General features: G+C 44.3%; 1 protein-coding gene across 2 annotated transcripts in view; it reads left to right on the plus strand.

Annotated features, from left to right (window-relative positions):
- LOC143806640 (uncharacterized) overlaps positions 1 to 27,069 on the plus strand; it is a 62,556-nt gene that overhangs the window by 16,955 nt on the left and 18,532 nt on the right. For both annotated transcript variants that reach the window (XM_077287409.1, XM_077287408.1), the window contains 4 exons: positions 5,331 to 5,414; positions 13,407 to 13,480; positions 15,429 to 15,514; positions 16,391 to 16,430. In XM_077287409.1, the coding sequence (XP_077143524.1) occupies positions 13,415 to 13,480; positions 15,429 to 15,514; positions 16,391 to 16,430 (192 nt within the window). In that variant the 5' untranslated portion in view covers positions 5,331 to 5,414; positions 13,407 to 13,414. The remainder of the gene's footprint in view (positions 1 to 5,330; positions 5,415 to 13,406; positions 13,481 to 15,428; positions 15,515 to 16,390; positions 16,431 to 27,069) is intronic.

A 27,069-nucleotide genomic window follows, 5' to 3' on the forward strand; every position in this document is an offset into this window, starting at 1 on the left:
CTAGTAGTGTGTATGTGCAAAATTTGGGCGCTGTAGCTGCTAAAATAAAGGGTTAAATGGCGGAAAAAATTGGCGTGGACTCCCGCGCGATTTTCTCCGCCAGAGTGGTAAAGCCAGTGACTGAGGGCAGATATTAATAGCCTAGAGAGGGTCCATGGTTATTGGCCCCCCCCCTGGCTACAAACATCTGCCCCCAGCCACCCCAGAAAAGGCACATCTGGAAGATGCGCCTATTCTGGCACTTGGCCACTCTCTTCCCACTCCCGTGTAGCGGTGGGATATGGGGTAATGAAGGGTTAATGTCACCTTGCTATTGTAAGGTGACATTAAGCCAGATTAATAATGGAGAGTAGTCAATTATGACACCCATCCATTATTAACCCAATTGTATGAAAGGGTTAAAAAAACACACACACATTATTAGAAAGTATTTTAATGAAATAAACACAGGTTGTTTTAATATTTTATTGCTCTCTCAATCCACCTGAAGACCCTCGCTCTGAAAAATAATAAACCAACAATATACATACCTTCAGATGATCTGTCACGTCCCACGAAGTAAATCCATCTGAAGGGGTTAAATCATTTTACAGCCAGGAGCTGTGCTAAAGCACTCGCTCGTGCCTGTAAACCCCCGGGTGCTGAAAGGAAAGCAGGATGATCTGTACTTACATTGAGTCGCGGTGAGTCGCCCTCTGCTGGATGTCCTCATATGAACTCGAGCGTGGGAACTTTTCCAAGGCTCCTGGCTTGGCCATAGAGCTGGGCCATAGAGAATCATTGTGCCGTGTGTTATGCGTATTTTACGGACGTAGTTTATGCGCTCATACGTCCGTAAAACTCGCTAGTGTGAGGCCGGCCTTAGTGTGATAAACATGCAAAAGAATAGGAAATCAGGAAGGGGACAAACACTGTTTCACACCACTGTAGATGGTAAGTTATTTGCAAAAAAAAAAAAAATTATACTTAGTTGTTCAACTTCAACATATAGTTCTATAGATGACATCAATGTCTTAACAAATAATAAAATTGGGCACATTCCCCTGTTGTCACCCCCACACTGTCCAGCACAGGTCATTCCGGTAGTTGTTGTCTGGACCAGAAGCGAAGATGTTCTGTTTTTCTGTTACGTACCGCTGAGGCCTGTGATTGTCTGCAGCGATCTTGTGATCGTAAAGGCTCATCGCATTTTATATATGTGCACAATATAACATTGACTTTGCAGAAATAACTATTAAAACTGTATTCAAATAACTGAGCAATTCTAAGGCCTTGGACATATGGTTTTAAGTACACCTGCCTCATCAGGTCTATTTAAAAATGTATGCATTTGGAAATCTGTAGCCAAGTTCACTTTATAAGTAGGATTTCTAAACTGAAGGCTAAAATGATCCTGGGGTTGAATGTCAGTTCTAGCCCTTTAGAAGAATTGGGACTTCTCCTTGCTCCTTTGTATTTGACAGTCTCCTCTGTAAACTGCTGAAGGGTTGTGAGCGGCTGGTAAATTCTCAGTGTAAAACCACAATCTTTACTTTGTAAAACTATAAGCACAGATAAATTTCTTTTGGTTTTTAGCAACATCCTGTTAAGGAGGAAACAGCAGCTAAATTGATGCTTCTAAGGTGTGTGCCGAGCTATGGTTCCAGAATTAACCCTTCGCAATGTAAAAGCTTTTTTCAGTTTTTTTTTTTTGCTATTTCCATACTTTACATTATTATTTATCTTTTCATTTTCAAGTATGAATATTTACCTTTTGCAGTCAAAGCTTTTATTGCTTCCGTGGATGTAAAATAATAATAAAAAGGAGCCTTGCAAATTTCCTTTCTTGTACTTCTCACTGCAGAGCAGACTGGTGTCTCCATGGTAACAGACTACAAACTACTGATCTCCGTAGTCAGACGAGCTGGAATAAAAAAAATAATCTCACACCTGACGAATGAGCCTTCTTCTCACTCGTTGATTGATTCTCAGCCTGTTTGGACGAACAATCAGTTCCTATGAAAGCTCGTTCACTGATTATTTGCTCATCTCTATTGGTCATAATTTGTACTTTTTCGATGATTGAGTATTTATTCTCCCCATAAAGACTTTTCTAATACTTGTATGTCAATTTTTAGCCTGTTTTCAGTATTAGTTTTCTCGTTTTCAACCACTTTACTTCCTTCCCTAGCAGTTTTTTTTGGGGGGAGGTAATATTCTGCAAATTATATTTTAGAGGTGTGAGAAGTTCCATCGTTAAAAGCTACGGTAATTAATTGCTTGGATCGCCAATCAAGATAGGAGCGTGGACCGGATGGTATCCGGAGATTCCCATCTCAAGTGTTGGAGCCAGTACTGAAGAATGTAATGTGATCCTACAGTGGTGGCTTCTTCCCCTGGAGATAGGAGAGCTGTTTGGTCGCTGGGCTATCTCACTCCATGCACTAGTATAAGAAAAAAAACGTATGTCAACTCAAAAGTAAGAATTTAGCAAACAAAGGGACACGCAAAGTTCAGGATGTCGACGAATAGACATTATTATTCATCCCTGTGTTCAGAATGTACTTGGCAATGACGAGTAACCACAAAGTATGTTCTTTCCTTAATTTTAAACATAGGGAAGTCGGTGATGTACCGTACATTTTTAATTTCTTTTTCGACCATTTGTTATCCTGCTTGTCCTAAGACTTACGGTAGATCCCAATTAATCATTTGGGGTTTTTGTCACTTTTTTTTTGCCAAAATTCTTCAATATGGCTGAGGAATTTTGAGCAGAATTAAAACTATTTCCTTTTTTTTTTTTTGTCTTTAACCTTTCTTTGTCATTTTAGGCCAAAAAAAAGCCTAATTTACCACGAAAATGTTGCAAAATTTGCCCAAAATTTCATACATAAAATAAGTCCAAGGGAGGACTGGAGTACATTTGCGCCAAAGTTTTGTGATTTTTAAAAAAAAAAAAGTCACAATTTACCTGCCGATATAATACACAATGTGACTTAGGGGGTTCATGAGAGGATCACTTTAACACTTTCACGGTCTTTTCTGCACATGTACGGGGAACGTAGTGTGCATGGATAGAGCGAGTGCACTTCATAATTGACAGGTTCTGGCTGCGTTACACAGAATATGTACAATAAATGTTGTAAAGAAGAAAAAAAAATCCAAATGCCAGAATTTGCATTTTTCATTCCTTTCACCTTCCGAAATTGAAATAATAAGCGATCAAGAAGTCATATGCATCCCAGAATTGTACAAAAATTGCATCGCAGAGCTGCAAAAATTTGAACATTGATGGGGAAAAAATAGAAAAGTAATTGCTTATAGAAGGAGAGGGAAGAAAACAAAAAGCAAATGGAACTTGAACTGGTTAAGGGGGTTGTATGCTGCTGCTGTACTCATGCCATCAGTAAGACAAACATAAGAAAAGTAGAAACTAACTTTGTATGGACGTAAGTTTTCCGTAAATCTAATTTTACTTTTTCAAACTGTTGCGTTGGCACAATGGCAACTTTTACTAAGCAAATTGCTCTGAAAAGTATCCATTAAACTCTCCAGGTTTTTGCTATGTAATCTGAGAGCGGCATGATGTAGGGACAGAGACCCTGATTCCAGCGATATGTCACTTACTTGGCTGCTTGGTGCAGTTTTGATGAAAATTTTTTTTCTGCTGTACATCTATCAGCTCTCTGAATGCTGAGCTCTGTATGACCCCGCCCACACCACTGATTGGCTGCTTTCTGTGTACACTGGGCATAGGCAGACAGCTGCCAATCAGAGGTGTGGGCGGGGTTATACAGAGCTCAGCATTCAGAGAACTGGTAGATCTGCAGCAGAGAAAACAGGGATTTTATCAAAACTGCAGTAATGAGCCGGTAAGTGATGCATCGCTGGAATCAGCGTCTGTCTCTGCATCATGCTGTTCTCAGATGGGGTAGAAAAACCTGGTGAGAGATTCCCTTTTAAGGATTTGTACTTGGATAGTAAGAAAAAGTTGCATTTGTGGAGTACCGTAGTTGTTTTGCAAATCCATATTGACCGCTGAATTTACTATCTATAGCTCCGACAAACAATATAATCATTCTCATGGGAACAAGCCCTGTTTATGAAAAAAAAAAAAAAAAAAGACCAAAAAGCCTCCAACTTTCTGTTTTCCATTCCTTAATGTTTAACCAGCCTCAAATAAGGAACTTCTGGCTTTTCTCCCATGTTCTTCATGTCTGTATCTACATGTATTTGCTTTTTTTAGGCTTGTATATATTTTTAGGCAGAGTTTTTTAGAAAATAGAATATTTAAGGTCATAGTTTTGTCTTCCTCAGAGAAAGAGGTCTCTAGAATTACTAAATTGAGAATTTTCCATTAAAAGGCCAATCTATTTTTATGGAGAGAATCTCAGTGGTTTTTAATATGGATGAATTGTAAAAAGGTTTTCGGCTCCGACTCATCTAACAAGTTTTCTTTAAAATTCTGGAGTAAAACGGTTATCGTGACATTTTTAGCAAATTCCTAGTTGCTTTTGTCATTTTTATGGCAGTACTGGCCAACGCCGACAGCTTTGAGAAAAGTAGTCAGAGCTTAACAAGGAGGGGGCACCGAGTGCAAAGAAGCTAAAGTCTGTAGGATAGGGGGTAACTGGCTACCCACTGGGGACCCCAGTGATCCGAGAGCAGGACTCCTCATCACATGCTTGATCTCTGCTCTATTCATTGTCTATGGGACTACTGGATAAAGACGAGGGCCATTTCCAGCAGTCCCATTGACAATAAGTGGACCACACACAGCTCTGCTCAATTCAAGACCGAGCTGTAAAGCCCTGATCTGTGGATTGCTGGGGATCACAGCTGTCAAACCCCAATTAATCGGCAAGTTAAGGAATTTGGCAGTTCTTACCCAAGCACATCCTTCACTAAGACTTGTGTACAAAACGCAATTTATTAAGAATCTGGGCCTTATAAATGTATTCTTATCATCTACTGTATGGTCGGGAGTGCACTGCTCCACCTCCTCCTGGCCTCTTGCTTACTAGTGGCAGTGCACTCCTGAAGATTGACAGATCGGATCAGCGACATGGCTTAACCATTTGCCCTGAACTGTGAACCCTGTAATACTGCAAAAAGATGAAGCTTTGCCTCTCCAGCTTCGGAGGTGCGTAGGTGGAACTGGCCAGCATCAGAGCAGCACTTACAAGCTGTAAAGCAAAGAGTTTGTAAGTACTGATGAGCGAACGTGCTCAGATAAGGTGTTATCCCAGTATACTCGTGCGTGGAGTGTCCTTCCAATGATTGTTACCCTCATGTAGAATATTTTTTGGTTTTTTTATGGTCTCAAAGTTTTGATTTCATTTTTCTTTTAGGGCTCTTTTGAGTTTCTTCGGAGTCCCACGATTGTGTACAGTCTCACATTAGCCCATTTCTCTTATGGACAGCAAAAAATACAGGTATGAGATTGAGCTTACCAATTGTATCGTATAAATCTTAAGTAAGGAGGCCTTCACATGACATTGTGGTTCAATAACGTCTTCTAGGTTGTCCGGTTGGTAAAAGTTGTATTTTCCTATTTGCCATATTGTGGAAAAAATCCCACTGACATTCGGACAAATGAACAATGAGGAGAGATATAGAACTGCAGCCAGTGGCTTATCTTCCATAATAGCAAAAGATTGGGCCTGTTGAAATCCAACATGTCCGATCCTTCTCTCCCTGGTGGACATCTGCTGTGGCGGGAGAGTGAGCACAACCCCATACAGGTAATATAAACGGTCGGTCACAGTCTGCCGGAGCGCTTGATGGTGTGACCCAATCCACAATTAAATCTGGCACACAACATTGCCATACCGTCCATGGGCATAAGAAGAACACATTTTTATTCCCCTTATTAAAATGAATGATGTGTTGTGACTGCGAGTAAAGAATCCCAAGAAAGTATAACACAAACTGTATGGAAAATCTATAAGAGTCCCCTAACTGGACAGGGATAAGGTGCAAAGCGAACTCACAAAGAAGCGCATAGATAATAAATGCAATAATGCTACTGAAAAGGGATAATACACACAGTAATGTCACAGAACAGGGATAATAAACAGTGACGTCGCACTACAAGGATGATGAACACAGTGATGTCACAGTACAGGGATAATACACACAGTGATGTCACAGTACAGGGATAATACACACAGTGATGTCACAGTACAGGGATAATACACACAGTGATGTCACAGTACAGGGATAATGCACACAGGGATATCATCGTACAGGGATAATACACACAGTGAAGTCACAGTACAGGGATAATAAACAGTGATGTCACAATACAGGGATAATACACACAGTGATGTCACAGTACAGGGATAATACACACAGTGATGTCACAGTACAGAGATAATACACACAGTGATGTCACAGTACAGGGATAATACACACAGTGATGTCACAGTACAGGGATAATACACACAGTGATGTCACAGTACAGGGATAATACACACAGTGATGTCACAGTGCAGGGATAATGCACACAGGGATATCACCGTACAGGGATAATACACACAGTGAAGTCACAGTACAGGGATAATAAACAGTGATGTCACTACAGGGATAATACACACAGTGATGTCACAGTACAGGGATAATACACACAGTGATGTCACAGTACAGGGATAATACACACAGTGATGTCACAGTACAGGGATAATACACACAGTGATGTCACAGTACAGGGATAATACACACAGTGATGTCACAATACAGGGATAATACACAGTGATGTCACAGTACAGGGATAATACACACAGTGATGTCACAGTACAGGGATAATACACACAGTGATGTCACAGTACAGGGATAATACACACAGTGATGTCACAGTACAGGGATAATAAACAGTGATGTCACAATACAGGGATAATGCACACAGTGATGTCACAAAGCAGTGCATGGATAATACCATAATGCTACTGAAAAGGGATAATAAACACAGTAATGTCACAGAACAGGGATAATAAACAGTGATGTCACAGTACAGGGATAATACACACAGTGATGTCACAGTACAGGGATAATACACACAGTGATGTCACAGTACAGGGATAATACACACAGTGATGTCACAGTACAGGGATAATAAACAGTGATGTCACAATACAGGGATAATACACACAGTGATGTCACAATACAGGGATAATACACACAGTGATGTCACTTTACAGGGATAATACACACAGTGATGTCACAGTACAGGGATAATGCACACAGTGATATCACCGTACAGGGATAATACACACGGTGAAGTCACAGTACAGGGATAATAAACAGTGATGTCACAATACAGGGATAATACACACAGTGATGTCACAATACAGGGATAATACACAGTGATGTCACAGAACAGGGATAATTAGCACAGTGATGTCACAGAACAGGGATAATTAGCACAGTGATGTCACAGTACAGGGATAATTAGCACAGTAATGTTACAGTAAGAGAATACTCACAACAATGTCACAGTACAGGGATAATACACACAGTGATGTCACATTACAGGGAGAATACACACAGTGATGTCACAGTACAGGGATAATAAACAGTGATGTCACAGTACAGGGATAATACACACAGTGATGTCACCGTACAGGGATAATACACACAACGATGTCACAGTACAGGGAGAATACACACAGTGATGTCACAGTGCAGAGAGAATACACACAGTGATGTCACAGTACAGGGATAATACACACAACGATGTCACAGTACAGGGAGAATACACAGTGATGTCACAGTACAGGGATAATACACATAGCGATGTCACAGTACAGGGATAATACACATAGCGATGTCACAGTACAGGGATAATACACACAGTGATGTCACAGTACAGGGAGAATACACACAGTGATGTCATAGTACAGGTATAATGGACACAGTGATGTCACAGTTCAGGGAGCATACACACAGTGATGTCACAGTACAGGGAGAATACGCACAGGGTTGTCACTAGAGGGGTGATAAAATAGCATAATGCACGAGTAACACACAGACATCACAGAAACCATAGAAGAGATACAACATCCTAATACTAGTAGATACAACATGCAAGTTTTCCACTTTTCCTTGTGTTACACGTTGCTGCGAGACGCGTCCGTCAGATTTCTGTGGTTTTACCATTTCTTGTAACTCGTTTCATCATGAGAATTGCATTCTGCACAATAAGCACAAATGAGATGAGTCGTCTGTTTATATCCCGACCCTCTCTGATGTCCATAATGTCCTGTCACATCGGGAATCATCCCACACACATTTCTGTCCAGTGATTCATTGCGTCCATTACCCCCTCTCCAAAGTCTGGTCCTGCTTAACCATTGATGTGTAAAGATGCTCGGGACGCCGTGAAATGTTACATTTGCATTATGAGCAGCTAGGAGTTCTGTTTGCAGAGGACCTTACTACTTGGGCATAACAATACAATTAAAGGAATTTATCTTTAAAAAAAGGACCTATTGTTTAAATCTATATTTTTTGTGTTACATATATTAGTAATCTTTCACTTTCACACTCGCTACTTGAGTTTTTTAGACTCATACTTTGTCCTTTGAGGAAGCGTTTTCAACAGTCTCATTATCTTGAAAGGCACGATTACAATGACCGGTAACACCTCTACACACAGCTGTTAACACAGCATCCACCATTTACAATAGGCGATTTCTCCCTTCACAGTGACTTTTGCACACACTCATTAGATGCCTCAATACTACAGAGTCTGTTCTTTTGTGGCTATGTACATGTGTTGTTTCCTGCAACAGCAGGAAATTCAAGTTAAAAAAAGCCCTGATGGCCAGTGTAAAAATTGCACGATTTCTAGTTTTCATTTTTAATAAAGAGCATTGCCAAAAATGGAAAAATAAAAATATACATGTAACACAAAAATGTGACCTAAAGGAGTTGCCCATTACTGCACAGCCCATGCTTAATCAATTCACGGCCCTGTAGAAAACCGTAAAACAATGTACCGTATACTCTCCTACCTCAGCGACGCCGTTCCAGCAATGTCAGAGCTGCAGTTTCCGGCGGATGATATCACATTATTGTGTTATGTGACCGCTGAAAGCGTGGCATATTTAAACAACGAAATATTCTGGGGAGCGGCTAGAATAAAATAAGAGCAAAAATTAACACGTACTCCTTTAAATTCCGTAAAATTGATTTTCAGACAGTAAGCAGGAAAAATATTAGTCGTACAATTTTCTCTGTCCTTGCTCACCAATGATCTCTACAATCCAGATGGGAAGGAGAGCTGAACCTCAATGAATTACTAAAGTGATTTCCTTGCATGTGCTTTCCTCCCTATCTGCAGCTTCTTTTGTCAGCCCTCCTTAAGACCTTAGATGCTTTCCCCACTCTCCACTTTCTGATCTGTTGTGTACTTGGAGGGGGAAAGCAGAGAGAGTAGTTAGCATACTGGAATTAGGAGACCAATTGTAGACACAGGGTTATGTCCAGAAATCTGTGTTCTTAAATGCACAATTTAAAGAGACTTGCCCATGGTAAGACACAATTCCAGCCAGAAATACTGAAATAAAAGTTTTATTCCGTGAGTCATCTGTTCTGGGCTTTTATGTGTCATTTCTAAGTGTCTATAGATTCCAAATTCACCCGGACAAGATCTTCCATCCAAAGAGGGACAAAATGTTTGCAGTATTTTGAGGCTGCCCCTCCTTGAAGACACAGCATGCTAACATGTTAGACCACATCTGCTGAGCTGTTTCCACTTTGTTCCACAAGCAGAGATTTAACAAGAGACTTTTTCTTATGGGAGAAATGGATCCATTGTGAACGACGAAGACGAGGCTGAAGCAGTCACTTTGTCCCATTAAACGTGAAAGAATGATGGCGGTCATTGCAAGAGTTAAACATCAAGAGCCAAGGATATTAAGCAAAATGTATTTTGCCGTCTGAGGATTTTGGATTCTTCATTGTGATGAATTACAGATTGGGAGAAAAAGGGAACTTGGGAAAAGTCCAAACCACTGTGTATATTAGACATTCATACATACGTAGCAGCTCGGCGCTGGCATCGATACAAAGCATAGAGCGGCCATGATGTCATTATTTGCAGGAATGGTTTAACAGAGCATCACTTTATTTAAGAAGTCCATGCTGTTCGTCGGGGTCGGCTCTTGAGGCTTGTAGTGAAGCATAGCCACTGTCTAATGGAAAGTTCTGCTACTCCCTGATATACTTTGTACACAGATTTCTCAGTCTTCCAGATCTCTGCTTGCAGTAATGTATACGAACCTCGACCGTTTGCTTTCAGGGTTGAAAACCTGTACGGTTCAGTTCATGGACACGTCTTTGCAATGTTCAAATTAATGGTAAAATGGCTGCAAAGACTCATGAAAAATTCATAATACCATGCATACTCTACACAGTGGTTTTCCTGCCAAGATCCACAGCAAAAATGCTACTTGTGAACATGCCCTAAATTTATTAGAGCTCTTGCAGAGGTAAATGCAGGATAACTCAACTTCCTAAAAAAAACTTCATTAATAATTCCCTATCGTTTTGCTGCTGTAGAGCTTGTGTAACTCCTTCACCTAGCTGACTGCTCAGCAAAAGTTGTAGTTTGGTGTCACGGATGTGTCTGTCAGAGACTGTCGCTCTGCATCTGGCTGCAGAAGGTCTCTGCGTTTGGCATTACAGACACCTCCTTAATCCTTCTGACTCTTGGACCCAGCGGCAACCTCCCTCTAGCTCTAGTTGACACACCTGGACTTGGGGGTTTATAAATCCCCAGTCTGCTGCAGAGAGTCGGCGATATTCACATTTTTCCCTTGTGAAAGCTTGGAGCTATAGCAGTTGGCTAACTTCCTCTCTGGAGCTGTTCGAGGATGTTTGGTGTTACCACTCTGAGTCTGCTCAAGCTAAATTCATTCCCCTTGTCGGTCTACTTTTTTATGTTTAGTTTACAGTGGGTATAGACCAGTTCACATCCCCTCCCTATCCAGAGATAATACATTGCTTCGGTTCCTGCTTGGCGATTGGTGAGGAACCAATTTAGGGACTGTAGGGCAGATAGGGTGTTATCAGATCTGCCTAGGGGGCTCCATTCACCCTTTCCCTAGTGTCTGGGCTTCCTTCCCTTCATCCCTTCATGTTGCACTTAGTCTTCCAACACTGTATGTGACATTTGGTTTCTGCTCACCAAACCAGACAGTTTCATCAGCACTCTACTTCTGGGACTAGGCTTTCTCTGCTCTCCCCCTCCCTTCTCTTAGTGTTAGAGATGGCAACGGGGAGGAGATTTTATACAGCAGATGAGAGTGTGGAGAGTGGGGAAAGCATGTATGTTCTAAAGGAGGGCTGTCAAAATAGGCTGCAGATGGGGGGGAAAGCAGATGATTCATGAGAGCACACACACACCTCAGTGTATATTACTAGGAGGGACATGACCATGAGAGGAAAAAGCAGAAACTCGGATCAAGCTGCAAACTGCATATCAGGAGGTCTGAAAATTAATGGCGGAATGAAGATTGCAAACTGAAGCTTACAAGAAAAAGAATGTAATAAGTACATGGATTAGTAACTAAAAGTATCCATGCAAACTCTGTGGATTTACCAACCAGCAACACCAGGGTAACACATGTCCTGTTTTCTAGATATATTTCTGCATTTTATATAACAAGACCATATGGCCCGGCTCAGCTCAGCAGGCCGCCCTGCTGCAGTCCTTCTAATATATAATTTGTGGTCACTGCTTGTTTTGTATTCTGTTTTGATTCGAACCCCTTCTGCAAGGCTATAATTTGGGGCCATTTTTCCCAAACTCCTCTTTTTGTAACCCAATAAAAGTTGTTTTTTTATACGTAAGTTAGACTAAGAATGTAACGTTTTTCATCTGAAGTAAATGGAGTGAGGTCCATTATTTTATTTTTTAATTTATAGTTTACTTACAACCCCATTTTTATTCCTTCAGGCTCAATCTTGATCCGTAGCTCTCATCCTGCATTTTATTCCTTTACTACGCTTTGCTAAAAAATCACATGATGCAGAGCATCAAATGATCTGCTAGAGCAAGTGCCTTCTGGGATGACTCTGATTATCAGTCCCTCTATCTTCTACTATATTAATGACTGTTATAAGATCACCGTCCAGGAGGCTGAACTGTCATTTCCACCACTAAAACTGTGTGACAGGAGCTGTGCAATCATCATCAGTAACAATGATAAGTGTGGAGAAAGTGTGTGGTACAGTCCATGCAATTTCACAGTCATTTCTGGTTCCTGAGATGGTAACTTTCTACAGTGAATGTAAAGGCATCTACAGTACAGACCAAAAGTTTGGACACACCTTCTCAGTAAAAGATTTTTTTGTATTTTCATGACTTATGAAAATTGTACATTCACGCTGAAGGCATCAAAACTATGAATTAACACATGTGGAATTATATGCTTAACAAAAAAGTGTGAAATAACTGAAAATGTCTTTGTATGTATTCTAGGTTCTTCAAAGTAGCCACCTTTTGCTTTGATGACTGCTTTGCACACTGTATTTCTCAGGGGATCGCAATCTTATCAAAATGAGAATTATATAATGAACTAAATAAAGTAGTACAAAGTGATTTATATATTTTGAGGATTAGTGACAGGATAAGTTAAAAAAAGTGCTACTTTAACTTTTTTATTTATTTTCATGTATTGATCATTATTTTTTACGATGTGATATACTGATAAAAACAGTAAAATAACAAAGCATGACCTAACAATCAACAAAGATATCTCTAGGGTCCTTCTTCATAATAAATAGATGGGGTAAGGTGCTTTGACACTCAGGATAGGAATGAAATTTCTAACTTTAAAGTTACCACTAGTGATGATCCAGCGTGCTTGGATAAGGTGTTATCTGAGCATGCTTGGGTGCTAACCAAATAATTTTGGCATGCTTGAATAATATGTTTGAGTTCCCGGCCTCTGCATGTCTCGCGGATATTCGACAGCCGCAACACATGCAGGGATTGTGTAACAAACAGGTAATCCCTCCATGTGTTCCGGCTGTCGAACAGCCACGAGACATGCAGCCACGGGAACTCAAACATATTATTCGAGCATGTATGGCTTATCTGTACAGGCTGGGACATGACATTACTGGTCAACTGTTAGTAGGTGAGAAAATGATGATCTGCTCCAGATCAATACTAAGAACCAATAATTATCTCCTAATTAGGAACAGTGGCAGAAAGTGTTGTCCCCTAATGTCCCTCTGGTCCCATACCAGGTGAACAGGTTTATTATTTGTAAGATGTGATTATACTTTCTGGCTTCCACAGCTCATAGGTTACTATAGTGAATGAGAATTGGCGCGATATTATCAGTATATGTACTTTCGTAATGGGATAATATTATGGTAACTCCTCTCTTGTGTTTTTTTTTTTTTCTCTCAAGGCTCTGACATGAAGAAAGACATTGAGGCTTTAATAGCACAGGAAAGAGCCGACATAATCAGCAAGTATGAGCGGGTATGTGTTCAATAGATGCATGAATCCAGAACGCAGCCCCAAGTCTATGGCTACCAGTAACCGCGCACTGTGGTTTTGCTACTATTTCTAATGTAATGTAACATATATACAGGCATTTTATCTTTTAAAGTGAGTTTGTCGCTAAGATCCACCCTCCTAAGACGTCTATATGGGCACGTAGGTCTTAGGAAGCTGAATTATATAATGCCTCGATATCTTGGATCCAATGTTTTGTTCCAGAGAAATCCAAGTTTTTCTTAATATGTAACTGAGCTGTTTAGATCTCTGGGCCGGACATAGATCTCCCCGAGAATCTGCCTCCAGAGCTTATTTAAAATGAAAGGGGGCGTTACCAATGTGAGCCATGTAGATCAGAAAAGTGGACTGTCAGCCATTACATGTCCCACTCTGGTAACACCCACTTTTATTTACAATAATCTCTGGAGGTGGATTTTTAGGGAGATCTATGTCCGTCCCATAGAGCTTACGAATTGAGCTGCAGTACTGGGAATGGCCACTATGTAGTGTATGAAGCTGTGGGATTTCAGTACCTTACACTGTGTACTTCCGTCAGCCACAGGATCCATTAGCCACTATGGGGTCAGACCTCCACCGATCTGATTTTTATCATGTATCCGAAAGACTAGTTCAATATGTTAGTCATGGATAACCCTTTTATCTCCAATCTTCATCACGACCTCTATGTTCCCAACTTGGCCACTTAGGGTAAGTTCACACAGGGTGTTTTTGTTGCTTTTTTTTCTGCAGCAAAACCTGATCTTCTTGGCAGGAAAGAAGCTGCGTCAAAACGCAGGTTTTGGTGCGTATTTTGTGCGCTTTTGGTGCTGCGTTTTCTTGGTCCTTTTTTTAAATTCTCTTTGTCCATGCTAATGTCCTTGGATTTTCAGCAGCAAAAACGCAGCAAATAATGATGCCTGCGTTTTTGCTGTTTTTTTTTCAACACTCATTCAAGTCAATGGGTGAAGAAACGCAGCAAAAACGCTGAAAGAAGTGACATGCTCTATGTCCAAAAAATGCAGCAAAGCACAAAATACTGATCAAACAAAAAACCAATGTGTGTGCATGAGATTTCTGAAATCTCATAGGCTTTGCTGGTACTGTAAAAAGCAGCTGAAAATTAGCATAAAAAAAGCAGCAAAAACGCCCTGTGTGAACTCACCCTTATGAAGGTTCATGTACTGTGTACAATATAAGTAAATGGAGGTGGCTGATGGTTGGGCTTGGTCATACGCCTCTTCATCAGCTGCCATGTTCAGACCAGAGAGACCTACACGAAGTGATGAGGCTTGCCGATAACAAGGGGGTGGCACCATACAAGTCAGGTCAGCCTCGCAGTGAATGACTTTGTGCTGTATTTAACACATTTGTAAAATTTAACATAAAGGCCGCCTCCTCTTTTAAAATAAATTTTAAAGGGCTGATTCAATCAGAAGCATGCAGCTGATTTTGCTTCAAGCCGGCTAGGCATTTCCCTGCGGCGGCGACCTCCAAATGGCGAATGTATTAACGGCATCCATTAAGATGAATGACCACCCATGTAGCGTAATGATGGCTCGAGTCTGGCAGAAATGAAGTTGCTGGAGCTAAGCGGTCCTCTGATCTGATTATATTGGGAGGTCCCGAGCAGGGGATACCCTCGCCTTGATGTCCATATAGTCTAATAAGAAAACTTTAGAAATGTTGCATCATTGTGTATACACCACAGTTATGTATCGCCATATAGTGAGTTCCCACTACTTGGTGAAGTCGGATCCTGTAGCGATTTGTCATCCTAGACCCTCCGCCCCCCGTAAACCGGAGTCTAGGGGGCACATAACTGAAGGATCAAACTACACACAAGGTCTGTTTGTGGACTGTAACCAGGAAGATCCAGAGACATGGCTCCGCATTGGAGCTGCATACATTATTTTCACCATTGTTTTTTCAGGGGAGGCAGACGGGAGCGGAGATTGACCCGTGGGAAGATGCGGATTTTGCACTGTACAAAGTTACTGACAGATTTGGATTCTTACAGTAAGTGCGACCCAATGGTCTAATGGTATCACCATATATTACTCGCCCTCTCCTATCTACTGCTCCCCCCGTCTCTGTGTATTGACTGCCGCAGTGATGTCATGTCAACAGCTTACATCACCGCTGCAGCCAATCACTGATATAGACGCGTGAGCCGTTAAGCTCAGAGATTGGCTGCAGCTCTGTCGACCTTACAAAACAACTGCAGTCCAACTGAGATGAGAACAGTAGCAGAACTGTGGTTTCTTCCCATTTTGCAAATAATGTGTGATCAGAACACTAATTGATTGACCGCATAATTATTAATTTAACATGGGGACATTGAACAACACAGGATCCTGCCCGTTGGCTTTTGTAAACATGCGGCTTAAAAAAAAAAAAAATCACTACCAGCATAAAATCTCTGTGGGCAAAATGGATGATGGTCTACCATATTACCAGTGATACGGCCAACCCTCAGGCGAGCGCCAATTGACCAGCCCTTGGCCAGACGCTGGCTGAGTTTTAGGCAAGCACCAGTTGGCCAGCCCTTTGGGTGATCTCCGGCTGGCCCTTAGACAAGCTACAATTGGCCAGCACTTTAGTGGGTGCCGGCTGGCCCTTAGGCAAGCCCAGGTGGTCAGCCCTTAAGCAGTTGATAGTCAGACAAACCTTAGGAGGGTTTTGGTTGGCCAGCCCTTTGGCGGGCCATGGCTGACCCTTAGGCAAGCGCCATTTGGCCAGCCCTTAAATAGGCACTGGCCGGCCAACTCTTGTAAAGGACCCTAAGAAAACTACATGGGGCTTGTGTCAAGTGATCAAAACTTGTTCTCCATATTTTCATCATCTCACAGGGCATTACCCATCCACTGATATATTTTTTCTTTTTTTCTCTAGTGAACATGAATTGCCTTCACGGACCGCTGCTGAGGAGAAGGTATCGGCATTTTTTAATTATTTTTTTTATCGTTTATTAATTATCCCGACTTCTTAGAAGGAATCCAATAAATAAATCTGTAGCCAAATCAATAAGTGAAGCAGCAGCAGGAACTCTTGTCACTCGTGCCACAATCATCATGAATGCGCTAAACTTGATCCATTTAGTCATTCATGTATAACCAAGACTAGATTTAAAAATGTTAAAAAAAAATAATCGCTTTTCTACAACCCCATTTATCTTAGTATTAAGGGGAATGTGTCATCACCCTTTTTGTGTGTGTGATCAGTCATTGTACAAGAGGAGCAGGAGGTGAGCTGTGACATCACCTATTGTGAATGGTGGATCCTGTGTTATCTACTGTATATAGAGGTGTTATCAGTCATTGTACAGGAGGAGGAGGTGAGCTGTGACATCACCTATTGTGAATGGTGGATCTTGTGTTATCTACTGTATATAGAGGTGTTATCAGTCATTGTACAGGAGGAGGTGAGCTGTGACATCACCTATTGTGAATGGCGAGTCCTGTGTTATCTTCTGTATATAGAGGTGTTATCAGTCATTGTACAGGAGGAGGAGGTGAGCTGTGACATCATCTATTGTGAATGGTGGATCCTGTGTTATCTACTGTATATAGAGGTGTTATCAGTCATTGTACAGGAGGAGGAGGTGAGCTGTGACATCACCTATTGTGAATGGTGGATCCTGTGTTATCTACTGTATATAGAGGTGTTATCAGTCATTGTACAGGAGGAGGTGAGCTGTGACATCACCTATTGTGAATGATGGATCCTGTGTTATTGTAATAACTAGATGTTTCCAGCCAGCTAACGCTCGGCACGCTCATTGCTATCTAATTAACGCTGCTGGTGATTAAACTAAAGTAAATAATGACAACATTCAATAGCGCTTACGCAGGTGGTAAGTTAACTTAAAATTAAGTTAATAACAATAGTGTGGTGATGTGTTGGGAGCGGGAATATGTGTGGTGATGTGGTGGGGGGGCGGTATTATGTGTGGTGATGTGGTGGGGGGCGGTATTATGTGTTGTAATGTGGTGGGGGGGCAAGATTATGTGTGGTGATGTGGGGGCGGCATTATGTGTGGTGATGGGGTGGGGGGGCGGCATTATGTGTGGGGGTGGGGGGGCGGCATTATGTGTGGTGATGGGGTGGGGGGGCGTAATTATGTGTGGTGATGGGGTGGGAAGGCGGGATTATGTGTGGTGATTGGGTGGGGGGGCGGTATTATGTGGTGATGGGGTGGGGGGCGGGATTATGTGTGGTGATGGGGTGGGGGGGCGGGATTATGTGTGGTAATGTGGTGGGGGGCTGGATTATGTGTGGTAATGTGGTGGGGGGGCAATATCTGTGGTAATGTGGTGGGGTGGTGGGATTATGTGTGGTAATGTGGCAGGGGGGCGGGATTATCTGTAGTAATGTGGTGGGGGGCGGGATTGTGTGGTAATGTTGTGGGGGGCGGGATTATGTGTGGTGATGTGGTGGGGGGCGGGATTGTGTGTGGTAATGTGGTGGAGAGTGGGATTATGTGTGGTAATGTGGTGGGGGGCGGGATTATCTGTGGTAATGTGGTGGGGGAGATTGTGTGGTAATGGGGGGGCGGGATTTTGTGGTGATGTGTTTGTGGGGCGGGATTGTGTGGTCATGTGGTGGGGGTGGGATTATGTGTGGTAATGTGGTGGGGGGGCGAGATTATGTGTGGTGGGGGGGCGGGATTATGTGTAGTGATGTGGTGGGGGCGGGATTATGTGGTAATGTGGGGGGCGGGATTATCTGTGGTAATGTGGTGGGGGGCGGGATTATCTGTAGTAATGTGGTGGGGGCGGGATTATGTGTAGTAATGTCGTGGGCGGGATTATGTGTGGTAATGTGGGGGGTGGGATTATGTGTGGTAATGTGGTGGAGGGGCGGGATTATGTGTGGTAATGTGGGGGGCGGGATTATGTGTGGTAATGTGGTGGAGGGGCGGGATTATGTGTGGTAATGTGGTGGAGGGGCGGGATTGTGTGTGGTAATATGGTGGGGAGCGGGATTGTGTGGTAATGTGGTGGGGGGCGGGATTATGTGTAGTAATGTGGTGGGGGGCGGGATTATGGGTGGTGGGGGGCGGGATTATGTGTTGTGGTGGGGGGGCGAGATTATGTGTGGTGATGTGGGGGCGGCATTATATGTGGTGATGGGGTGGGAGGCGGGATTATGTGTGGTGATGTGCTGGGGGTGCGGGATTATATGTGGTAATGTGGTGGGGGGCGGGATTGTGTGGTAATGTGGTGAGGGGCGGGATTATGTAAGGTAATGTGGTGGGGGGCGGGATAATGTGTGGTAATGTGGTGGGGGGCGGGATTATGTGTGGTAATGTGGAGAGTGGGATTATGTGTGGTAATGTGGTGGGGGCGGGATTATCTGTGGTAATGTGGTGGGGGAGATTATGTGTGGTAATGGGGGGGCGGGATTGTGTGGTGATGTGTTTGGGGGGCGGGATTGTGTGGTCATGTGGTGGGGGTGGGATTATGTGGTAATGTGGGGGGGTGGCGGGATTATCTGTGGTAATGTGGTGGGGGGCGGTATTATGTGTAGTAATGTCGTGCGCGGGATTATGTGTGGTAATGTGGTGGGGGGGCGGGATTATGTGTGGTAATGTGGTGGAGGGGCAGGATTGTGGTAATGTGGTGGGGGGGCGGGATTATGTGTGGTAATGTGGTGGGGGGGCGGGATTATGGATGGTAATGTGGGGGGGCGGGATTATGTGTGGTAATGTGGTGGGGGGGCGGGATTATGTGTGGTGGGGGGGCGGTATTATGTGTGGTAATGTAGTGGGGGGCGGGATTATGTGTGGTAATGTGGTGGGGGCGGGATTGTGTGGTAATGTGGTGGGGGCGGGATTGTGTGGTAATGTGGTGGGGGCAGGATTGTGTGGTAATGTGGTGGGGGCGGGATTGTGTGGTAATGTGGTGGGGGGGCGGGATTATCTGTGGTAATTTGGTGGGGGGGCCGGATTATGTGTGGTAATGTGGTGGAAGGCGGGATAATGTGGTGGGGGGCGGGATTATGTGTGGTAATGTGGTGGGGGGCGGGATTATGTGGGGTGGGGGGGTGGTATGTGTGGTAATGGGGTGGGATTATGTGTGGTGATGGGGTGGGGGGGCGGGATTATGTGTGGTGATGGGGTGGGGGGGCGGGATTATGTGTGGTGATGGGGTGGGGGGGCGGGATTATGTGTGGTGGCGGGGCGAGATTGTGTGGTGGGGGGCGGGATTGTGTGGTGGGGGGCGGGATTATGTGTGGTGGGGGGCGGGATTATGTGTGGTGATGTGATGGGGTGGGGGGCGGGATTATGTGTGGTGATGGGGTGGGGGGCGGGATTATGTGTGGTGATGGGGTGAGGGGCGGGATTATGTGTGGTGATGGGGTGGGGGGCGGGATTATGTGTAGTAATGTGGTGGGGGGCGGGATTATCTGTAGTAATGTGGTGGGGGGGCGGGATAATCTGTAGTAATGTGGTGGGGGGGCGGGATTATGTGTGGTAATGTGGTGGGGGCGGGATTATGTGTGGTAATGTGGTGGGGGTCGGGATTATGTGTGGTAATGTGATGGGGCGGGATTATTTGTGGTGATGTGGGGGGGCAGGATTATCTGTTGTAATGTGGTGGGGGGCGGGATTATGTGTAGTAATGTGGTGGGGTGGCAGGATTTTGTGTGGTGATGTGGGGGGCGGGATTGTGTGTGGTAATGTGGTGGGGGGCGGGATTATGTGTGGTAATGTGGTGGGGGGCGGGATTGTGTGTGGCAATGGGGTGGGGGGCGGGATTATGTGTGGTGATGTGTTGGGGGGGCAGGATTATGTGTGGTGATGTGTTGGGGGGGCGGATTGTGTGGTGATGTGTTAGGGGCGGGATTATGTGTGGTGATGTGTTGAAGGGGCGGGATTATGTGTGGTGATGGGGTGGGGGGGCGGGATTATGTGTGGTGGCGGGGCGAGATTGTGTGGTGGGGGGTGGGATTGTGTGGTGGGGGGCGGGATTATGTGTGGTGGGGGGCGGGATTATGTGTGGTGATGTGATGGGGTGGGGGGCGGGATTATGTGTGGTGATGGGGTGGGGGGCGGGATTATGTGTGGTGATGGGGTGAGGGGCGGGATTATGTGTGGTGATGGGGTGGGGGGCGGGATTATGTGTAGTAATGGGGTGGGGGGCGGGATTATCTGTAGTAATGTGGTGGGGGGGCGGGATAATCTGTAGTAATGTGGTGGGGGGGCGGGATTATGTGTGGTAATGTGGTGGGGGCGGGATTATGTGTGGTAATGTGGTGGGGGTCGGGATTATGTGTGGTAATGTGATGGGGCGGGATTATTTGTGGTGATGTGGGGGGGCAGGATTATCTGTTGTAATGTGGTGGGGGGCGGGATTATGTGTAGTAATGTGGTGGGGTGGCAGGATTTTGTGTGGTGATGTGGGGGGCGGGATTGTGTGTGGTAATGTGGTGGGGGGCGGGATTATGTGTGGTAATGTGGTGGGGGGCGGGATTGTGTGTGGCAATGGGGTGGGGGGCGGGATTATGTGTGGTGATGTGTTGGGGGGGCAGGATTATGTGTGGTGATGTGTTGGGGGGGCGGATTGTGTGGTGATGTGTTAGGGGCGGGATTATGTGTGGTGATGTGTTGAAGGGGCGGGATTATGTGTAGTGATGTGGTGGGGGGGGCGGGATTATGTGTGGTGATGTGGAGGGGGGAGGGATTTGTGTGGTGTGGATTGTGTGTGGTAATGGGGTGGGGGGCAGGATTATGTGTGGTGATGTGGTGGGGGGCGGAGCTACTGTGCAGGGAGTGGGATTATCGAGTAATCACGATGCCTCTGATATATATAGATTATAGGAAATGACTCAGGAGACTCTGCGTGGAACAAGACAACTACAGGACACAGTTTTATAAGTGGTAAAGTCTATATTATCACACTGTGATTCAAACAGGTGCAGAGAGAAACTCAAGTCCACAACACTTGGTGCAAATATCAAATGCAGCTCAGCAGTCTATAGGAAACTTCAGAGGAAAATGCAATCATGCAGAAAGTCTATGAAGCACAATTATTCTTGAGGATACTTGACACTAATAAGTCCTTGCTTAGTCCACAACACAGATAGATATGCTTATAAGGCAGTTCAAATAATATCTTAGCTCAACCAGGGAGGTCTGGGTAATAGTCTCAGGTTCTTGCAGAGCAGAAACAGCTTACATGTCCAGCAAATGCAGATGGAAGCAAACACGAGAAGCAGATGAAGGAGGATTACTGGAACTGGTATATGCAGCAGGAACTCAGAGCAGAGTAGCAGGATAACCCCACAGGTTCACAGGAGCAGGTATATAGCCAGGGAGTCACCAGAGGTCAGGAGCTGGATGCAAGGCAGAATACTCTAGCACAGACTGAAGGCTGGGGGTGGAGTTTTATAGCAGGAAGACACAGTGCACATGAGACCAAAGACGCCATCTTGGAAAAGGGCAGTAATGCACAAAAGGTAATAAATGTTCAGAGTCCTGACATTACTCCCTCCTTAGAAGCGGCCTCAGGACGATCCTGGACCTGGTTTCTCAGGGAATCTCGGATGAAAACGAGAAATCTTCTGTTGGGCATTGATGTTTTCCACAGGTTCCCAAGAGTCTTCCTCAGGGGGATATTCCTGCCATCTTATCAGATATTGGAGCCGATTCCTGCAAATCCTGGAATCAACAATTTCCTCCACCACAAATTGTTCTTGCCCATCAATCACCACAGGCTGCGGAGGTGGCACAACACGTCCCTGGAAGGTATTAGGAGATACAGGCTTTAGTAAAGATACATGAAAAACTGGGTGTACCTTCATAGTCCTAGGCAGCTTCAGCCGGCAGGCCACAGAGCTCACAATACCGTTGATCTTGAAAGGGCCAATGAATTTCTGTGCAAGTTTTTGTGAAGGAACGTTTAACTTCAGATTCTTAGTTGCTAACCACACGGAATCTCCTACCTTGAACATGGGTGCAGGTTTACGGAATCTATCAGCCGATTTCTTATAACGTTATTGAGCTGTGGTCAGGGATTCCTTCAGAACCTCCAGATTTTGCCTCATCGCAGTCAGCCTTTCCTCCACTGCCGGAACCGGAGAATTAATTGGAGACCTAGGTAAGATACACGGATGATAACCCAGATTGGCAAAGAAAGGTGTAAATTTAGTGGAGGCGCTCTGAGAATTGTTATATGAAAATTCGGCTAACGGCAGCAACTCCAACCAATCATCCTGGAGATGGCTGACATAGCATCTTAGATATTGTTCCAGCGTCTGGTTGGTACGCTCAGTCTGACCATTTGTCTGGGGATGGTAAGCGGAAGAGAGACAGACATTAATATTGAGTGCAGAGCAAAACCCCTTCCAGAATCTTGAAGTGAACTGCACTCCACGGTCAGAGAAGATCTCATCCGGAACCCCATGCAACCGAAAGACATTCTGTATAACCAAGTTCACTGTATCTTTAGCTGAGGGGAGGCCGGTGCACGGAACAAAATGAGCAGCTTTAGTCAGGTGAACAACTACCACCATGATTGTATTCATGCCCCCCGATGTTGGCAGCTCCACAATAAAGTCCATTGATGTAGACCCCCAAGGGCGGGACGGAACAGGTAATGGTTGTAGAAGACCCGTAGGTGCCACATGAGGAGTCTTGTAACGAACACATACCTCGCAAGAGCGAACATAGTCCTTGGTATCCTTCAGGCAAGTTGGCCACCAGAAGAATCGGCTCAGGAACTCTTGTGTCTTCTGTACCCCCCTGTGACCAGCCAACTTGGAGTCATGTACCAACTTGAGGATCTGCAGACGGACGACCTCAGGGACGTAGATACGTCGATCTCTGAACCACATGCCACCCTTAAAGACAAGATTAATATCCACAGGTGGGTTGGCCAGAAAAACATCACCGTCATAGGCCTCCCTGCACTCCTTCCACAAGTCCTGATTGTGGAAATTGGCATCAGATAGAATGGTCTTGGACGGGGCTCCAGGTACGGAATCCGCAGCATGGATTCGGGATAAAACATCAGCCTTCCCATTACGAGAACCTGGACGGTACGAGATAACAAAGTTAAATTGATTTAAAAATAAGTTCCAATGAGCCTGACGAGGAGAAAGACAAGTTAAATTGATTTAAAAATAAGTTCCAATGAGCCTGACGAGGAGAAAGACATCTAGCAGATCTAAGGAACTCTAAATTGCGATGGTCAGTTAGCACTATGATCTGTTGTGCAGCTCCTTGCAGATGATGCCTCCATTCTTTGAAAGTCGCAATAATAGCCAGCAATTCCTTGTCTCCTATGTCGTAATTCTACTCTGCTGAGGTTAGTCTACGGGAAAAGAAAGCACAAGGATGTAGCAGACCCTTTTCTCCAGTTCTTTGGGAGAGAATAGCCCCCAAAGCATTATCAGAAGCGTCCACCTCCACAATGAAAGAAAGTGTTGGATCTAGGTGTATCAACAGCGGTGCTGATGTGAAACAGATCTTAAGCCGATCAAAAGCTTCTTGAGCCTGTGATGACCACTTAAAGGGCTTTTCCTTCTTCGTCAAGGAAGTAATGGGACGGACAATATCAGAAAAATTTCGAATGAAGCGTCTGTAGAAATTTGCTAAACCAATAAAACGTTGGACCTCCTTAACGTTCTTGGGTACCGGCCAGTCAAGGATAGCCTGAATCTTACCAGATTCCATGTTCAGCCCCTTGGGAGAGATGATATAACCTAAGGATTGTATTTCAGAACGATGGAACTCGCATTTCTCCGGCTTAATATACAGATGGTTCTCTTTCAGACGTCTTAAAACAGTTTTGACATGTTCTTCATGTTCCTGAAGAGAGTCAGAAAAGATTAGTATATCGTCCAAATAGATCACTACAAACTGGTCCAACCAATCTCTGAAAATGTCATTAGCAAGGTGTTGAAATGTTGCAGGGGCATTACAAAGCCCGAAGGGCATCACAAGAGATTCAAAGTGTCCATACCGGCATCTGAATGCTGTCTTCCACTCATCCCCTGGACGAATACACACCAAATTATAAGCCCCACGAAGATCCAGTTTAGAGAACACCTTAGCATGGCGGACTCTTTCCTGTAATTCGGGAATCGGAGGCAAAGGGTAACGGTTTCGTACGGTTACCTTATTGAGTTCCCGATAGTCAACACAGGGTCTCCGGGTCCCATCCTTCTTCTTTACAAAAAAGATAGGTGCCCCTGCTGGTGAGGAAGAAGAACGTATGAAGCCTTTGGCCAGATTTTCATCAATATACTCCTTTAAGACTTGAAGCTCAGGTGCCGCCAAAGGGTATACGTTACCAAAAGGAATAGCTGCCCCAGGAAGCAACTCAATGGGACAGTCATAATGCCTGTGTGGAGGAAGCTGATCTGCATTCTTCTTGTCACAGATGTCAGAGAACTCTTTATATGCTGGAGGTAAAGAAAATACCTGTACATGTGGTTCCGTAGCCGTGGACTCAGGGACAGCTTCTGTTAACGCTGAGTTGCTCCTTGTTGGAAAGATAATCTCCTTGGTCTCCCAGTTGATAATTGGGTTCTGAGAACGCAACCAAGGAATGCCTAAAATCACAGGAAAATGAGGAGAAGAAATTAGCAAGAAAGAAAGTTGCTCCTGATGATTAGGCTCCAACAAAATCTCAAGGGGTACGGTCTCCTGATCCACAGGCCCAGAGATTAAAGGTGACCCATCCACTGTTTCCATGGTAGTTGGAGAGGCTCTTTGCTTAATTTCAATACCATGTTCCTTGGCAAATGCGATATCCATGAAATTGCCACCTGCACCAGAGTCAATCATAGCTGCACTGGAAATCCACTGTCCTGAACACAGGATTTTAATAGGGAGAGAACAATGAGAGTTCTTTTCCTTAAGCTCCTTGGGGGGTGAAGTCATAGAAAGTGAATGGAATACAGCGTTTAAAGGCAGGCTACATTCAGAGATGTCAGATTCATCATCACAGTTGTCATACTCCCCTACTGCTGCTAGCACCTTGTTAGGCCGTCTAGGACACTTAGGACAATTGATCAAGAAGTGGTCAGACTGGCCGCAGTAGAAACATAGACTTTCACGAAGGCGATGCTCCCGGCGCTCATTGATCTCGCGCCTCTGAACGGAATCAATTTGCATGGGCACCTCCTCCACCTCCCGAGAGGTTTTACCTGCAGGCTCTTTGGAAGGAAGGGAAAAGTTAGAAATACGGTTATATGCAGCAAACTTCTCCTGCCTACGCTCAGTAAGGCGAATGTCAATGCGCACACAATGCTGTATAAATGTGTCTAGCTCTTGTGGTGACTCAGAGCGAGCTAGTTCATCTTTTACAATACTAGACAGACCCCTTTTAAAAATAGGCAATTGTGCATAACTGTCTCAATTGGTATCTACCGCTAATCTCCTGAATTCAGTAGCATACTTAATAACAGAACGTTTTGCCTGGCGTAAGGACAATAAAGCAGATTCAGCGGTTGCACGGCGATTAGGATCATCAAACATTAATGCCATAGCGGCCAAGAAATCATCCAAGTTATTTAACCGTGGGTCACGAGAGTCAATCATCGGATTCGCGCAGGCGAGCGCTCGTGCGGTCAGCAGCATTATTACACACAATACTTTGGATCTATCAGTAGGAAAACGGTCAGCATGTACATCATTGATTCACAAAGCCACGAAATTTGTCGCGATCACCATTAAATCTGAATTGGGGCAACTTAGGTGGGCTAGCTGGTGGCGGTTGCCCAGAGGGAAAAGTCGCTTGTGCAGCTATTTGCGTGCTTATGTCCTGAAAAGCCCGTCCATACTGGGACTCTATGCCAGCAAGTTTGTTTTCCTGGGCTGCCATGCGGGTGCTTAAGTCCTGCAAAGTCTGTCCAAACACTTGTTGATTGTGTTCAAAGCTTCCAAACTTCTTTTGCAGACCTTCCACATCTTTCTGCAGTGATCTAATTATGGAAAACACCTGCTCTAGTCTGCTTTCTGCAGTCATTGTTCCAGCAGTCTCCTTTTTTTTTTAGGCTAGAGTATCCTGTAATAATTATAGGGGATAACTCAGGAGACTCTTTGCGTGGAACAAGACAACTACAGGACAGTTTTATAAGTGGTAAAGTCTATATTATCACATGGTGATTCAAACAGGTGCAGAGAGAAACTCAAGTCCACAACACTTGGTGCAGATATCTAATGCACCTCAGCAGTCTATAGGAAACTTCAGAGGAAAATGCAATCACGCAGAAAGTCTATGAAGCACAATTATTATTGAGGATACTTGACACGAATAAGTCCTTGCTTAGTCCACAACACAGATAGATATGCTTATAAGGCAGTTCAAATAATATCTTAGCTCAACCAGGGAGGTCTGGGTAATAGTCTCAGGTTCTTGCAGAGCAGAAACAGCTTACATGTCCAGCAAATGCAGATGGAAGCAAACACGAGCAGCAGATGAAGGAGGATTACTGGAACTGGTGTATGCAGCAGGAACTCAGAGCAGAGTAGCAGGATAACCCCACAGGTTCACAGGAGCAGGTATATAGCCAGGGAGTCACCAGAGGTCAGGAGCTGGATGCAAGGCAGAATACTCTAG

This window comes from Ranitomeya variabilis, chromosome 2 (genome assembly GCF_051348905.1).
Source record: "Ranitomeya variabilis isolate aRanVar5 chromosome 2, aRanVar5.hap1, whole genome shotgun sequence".
Classification (NCBI taxonomy): domain Eukaryota; kingdom Metazoa; phylum Chordata; class Amphibia; order Anura; family Dendrobatidae; genus Ranitomeya; species Ranitomeya variabilis.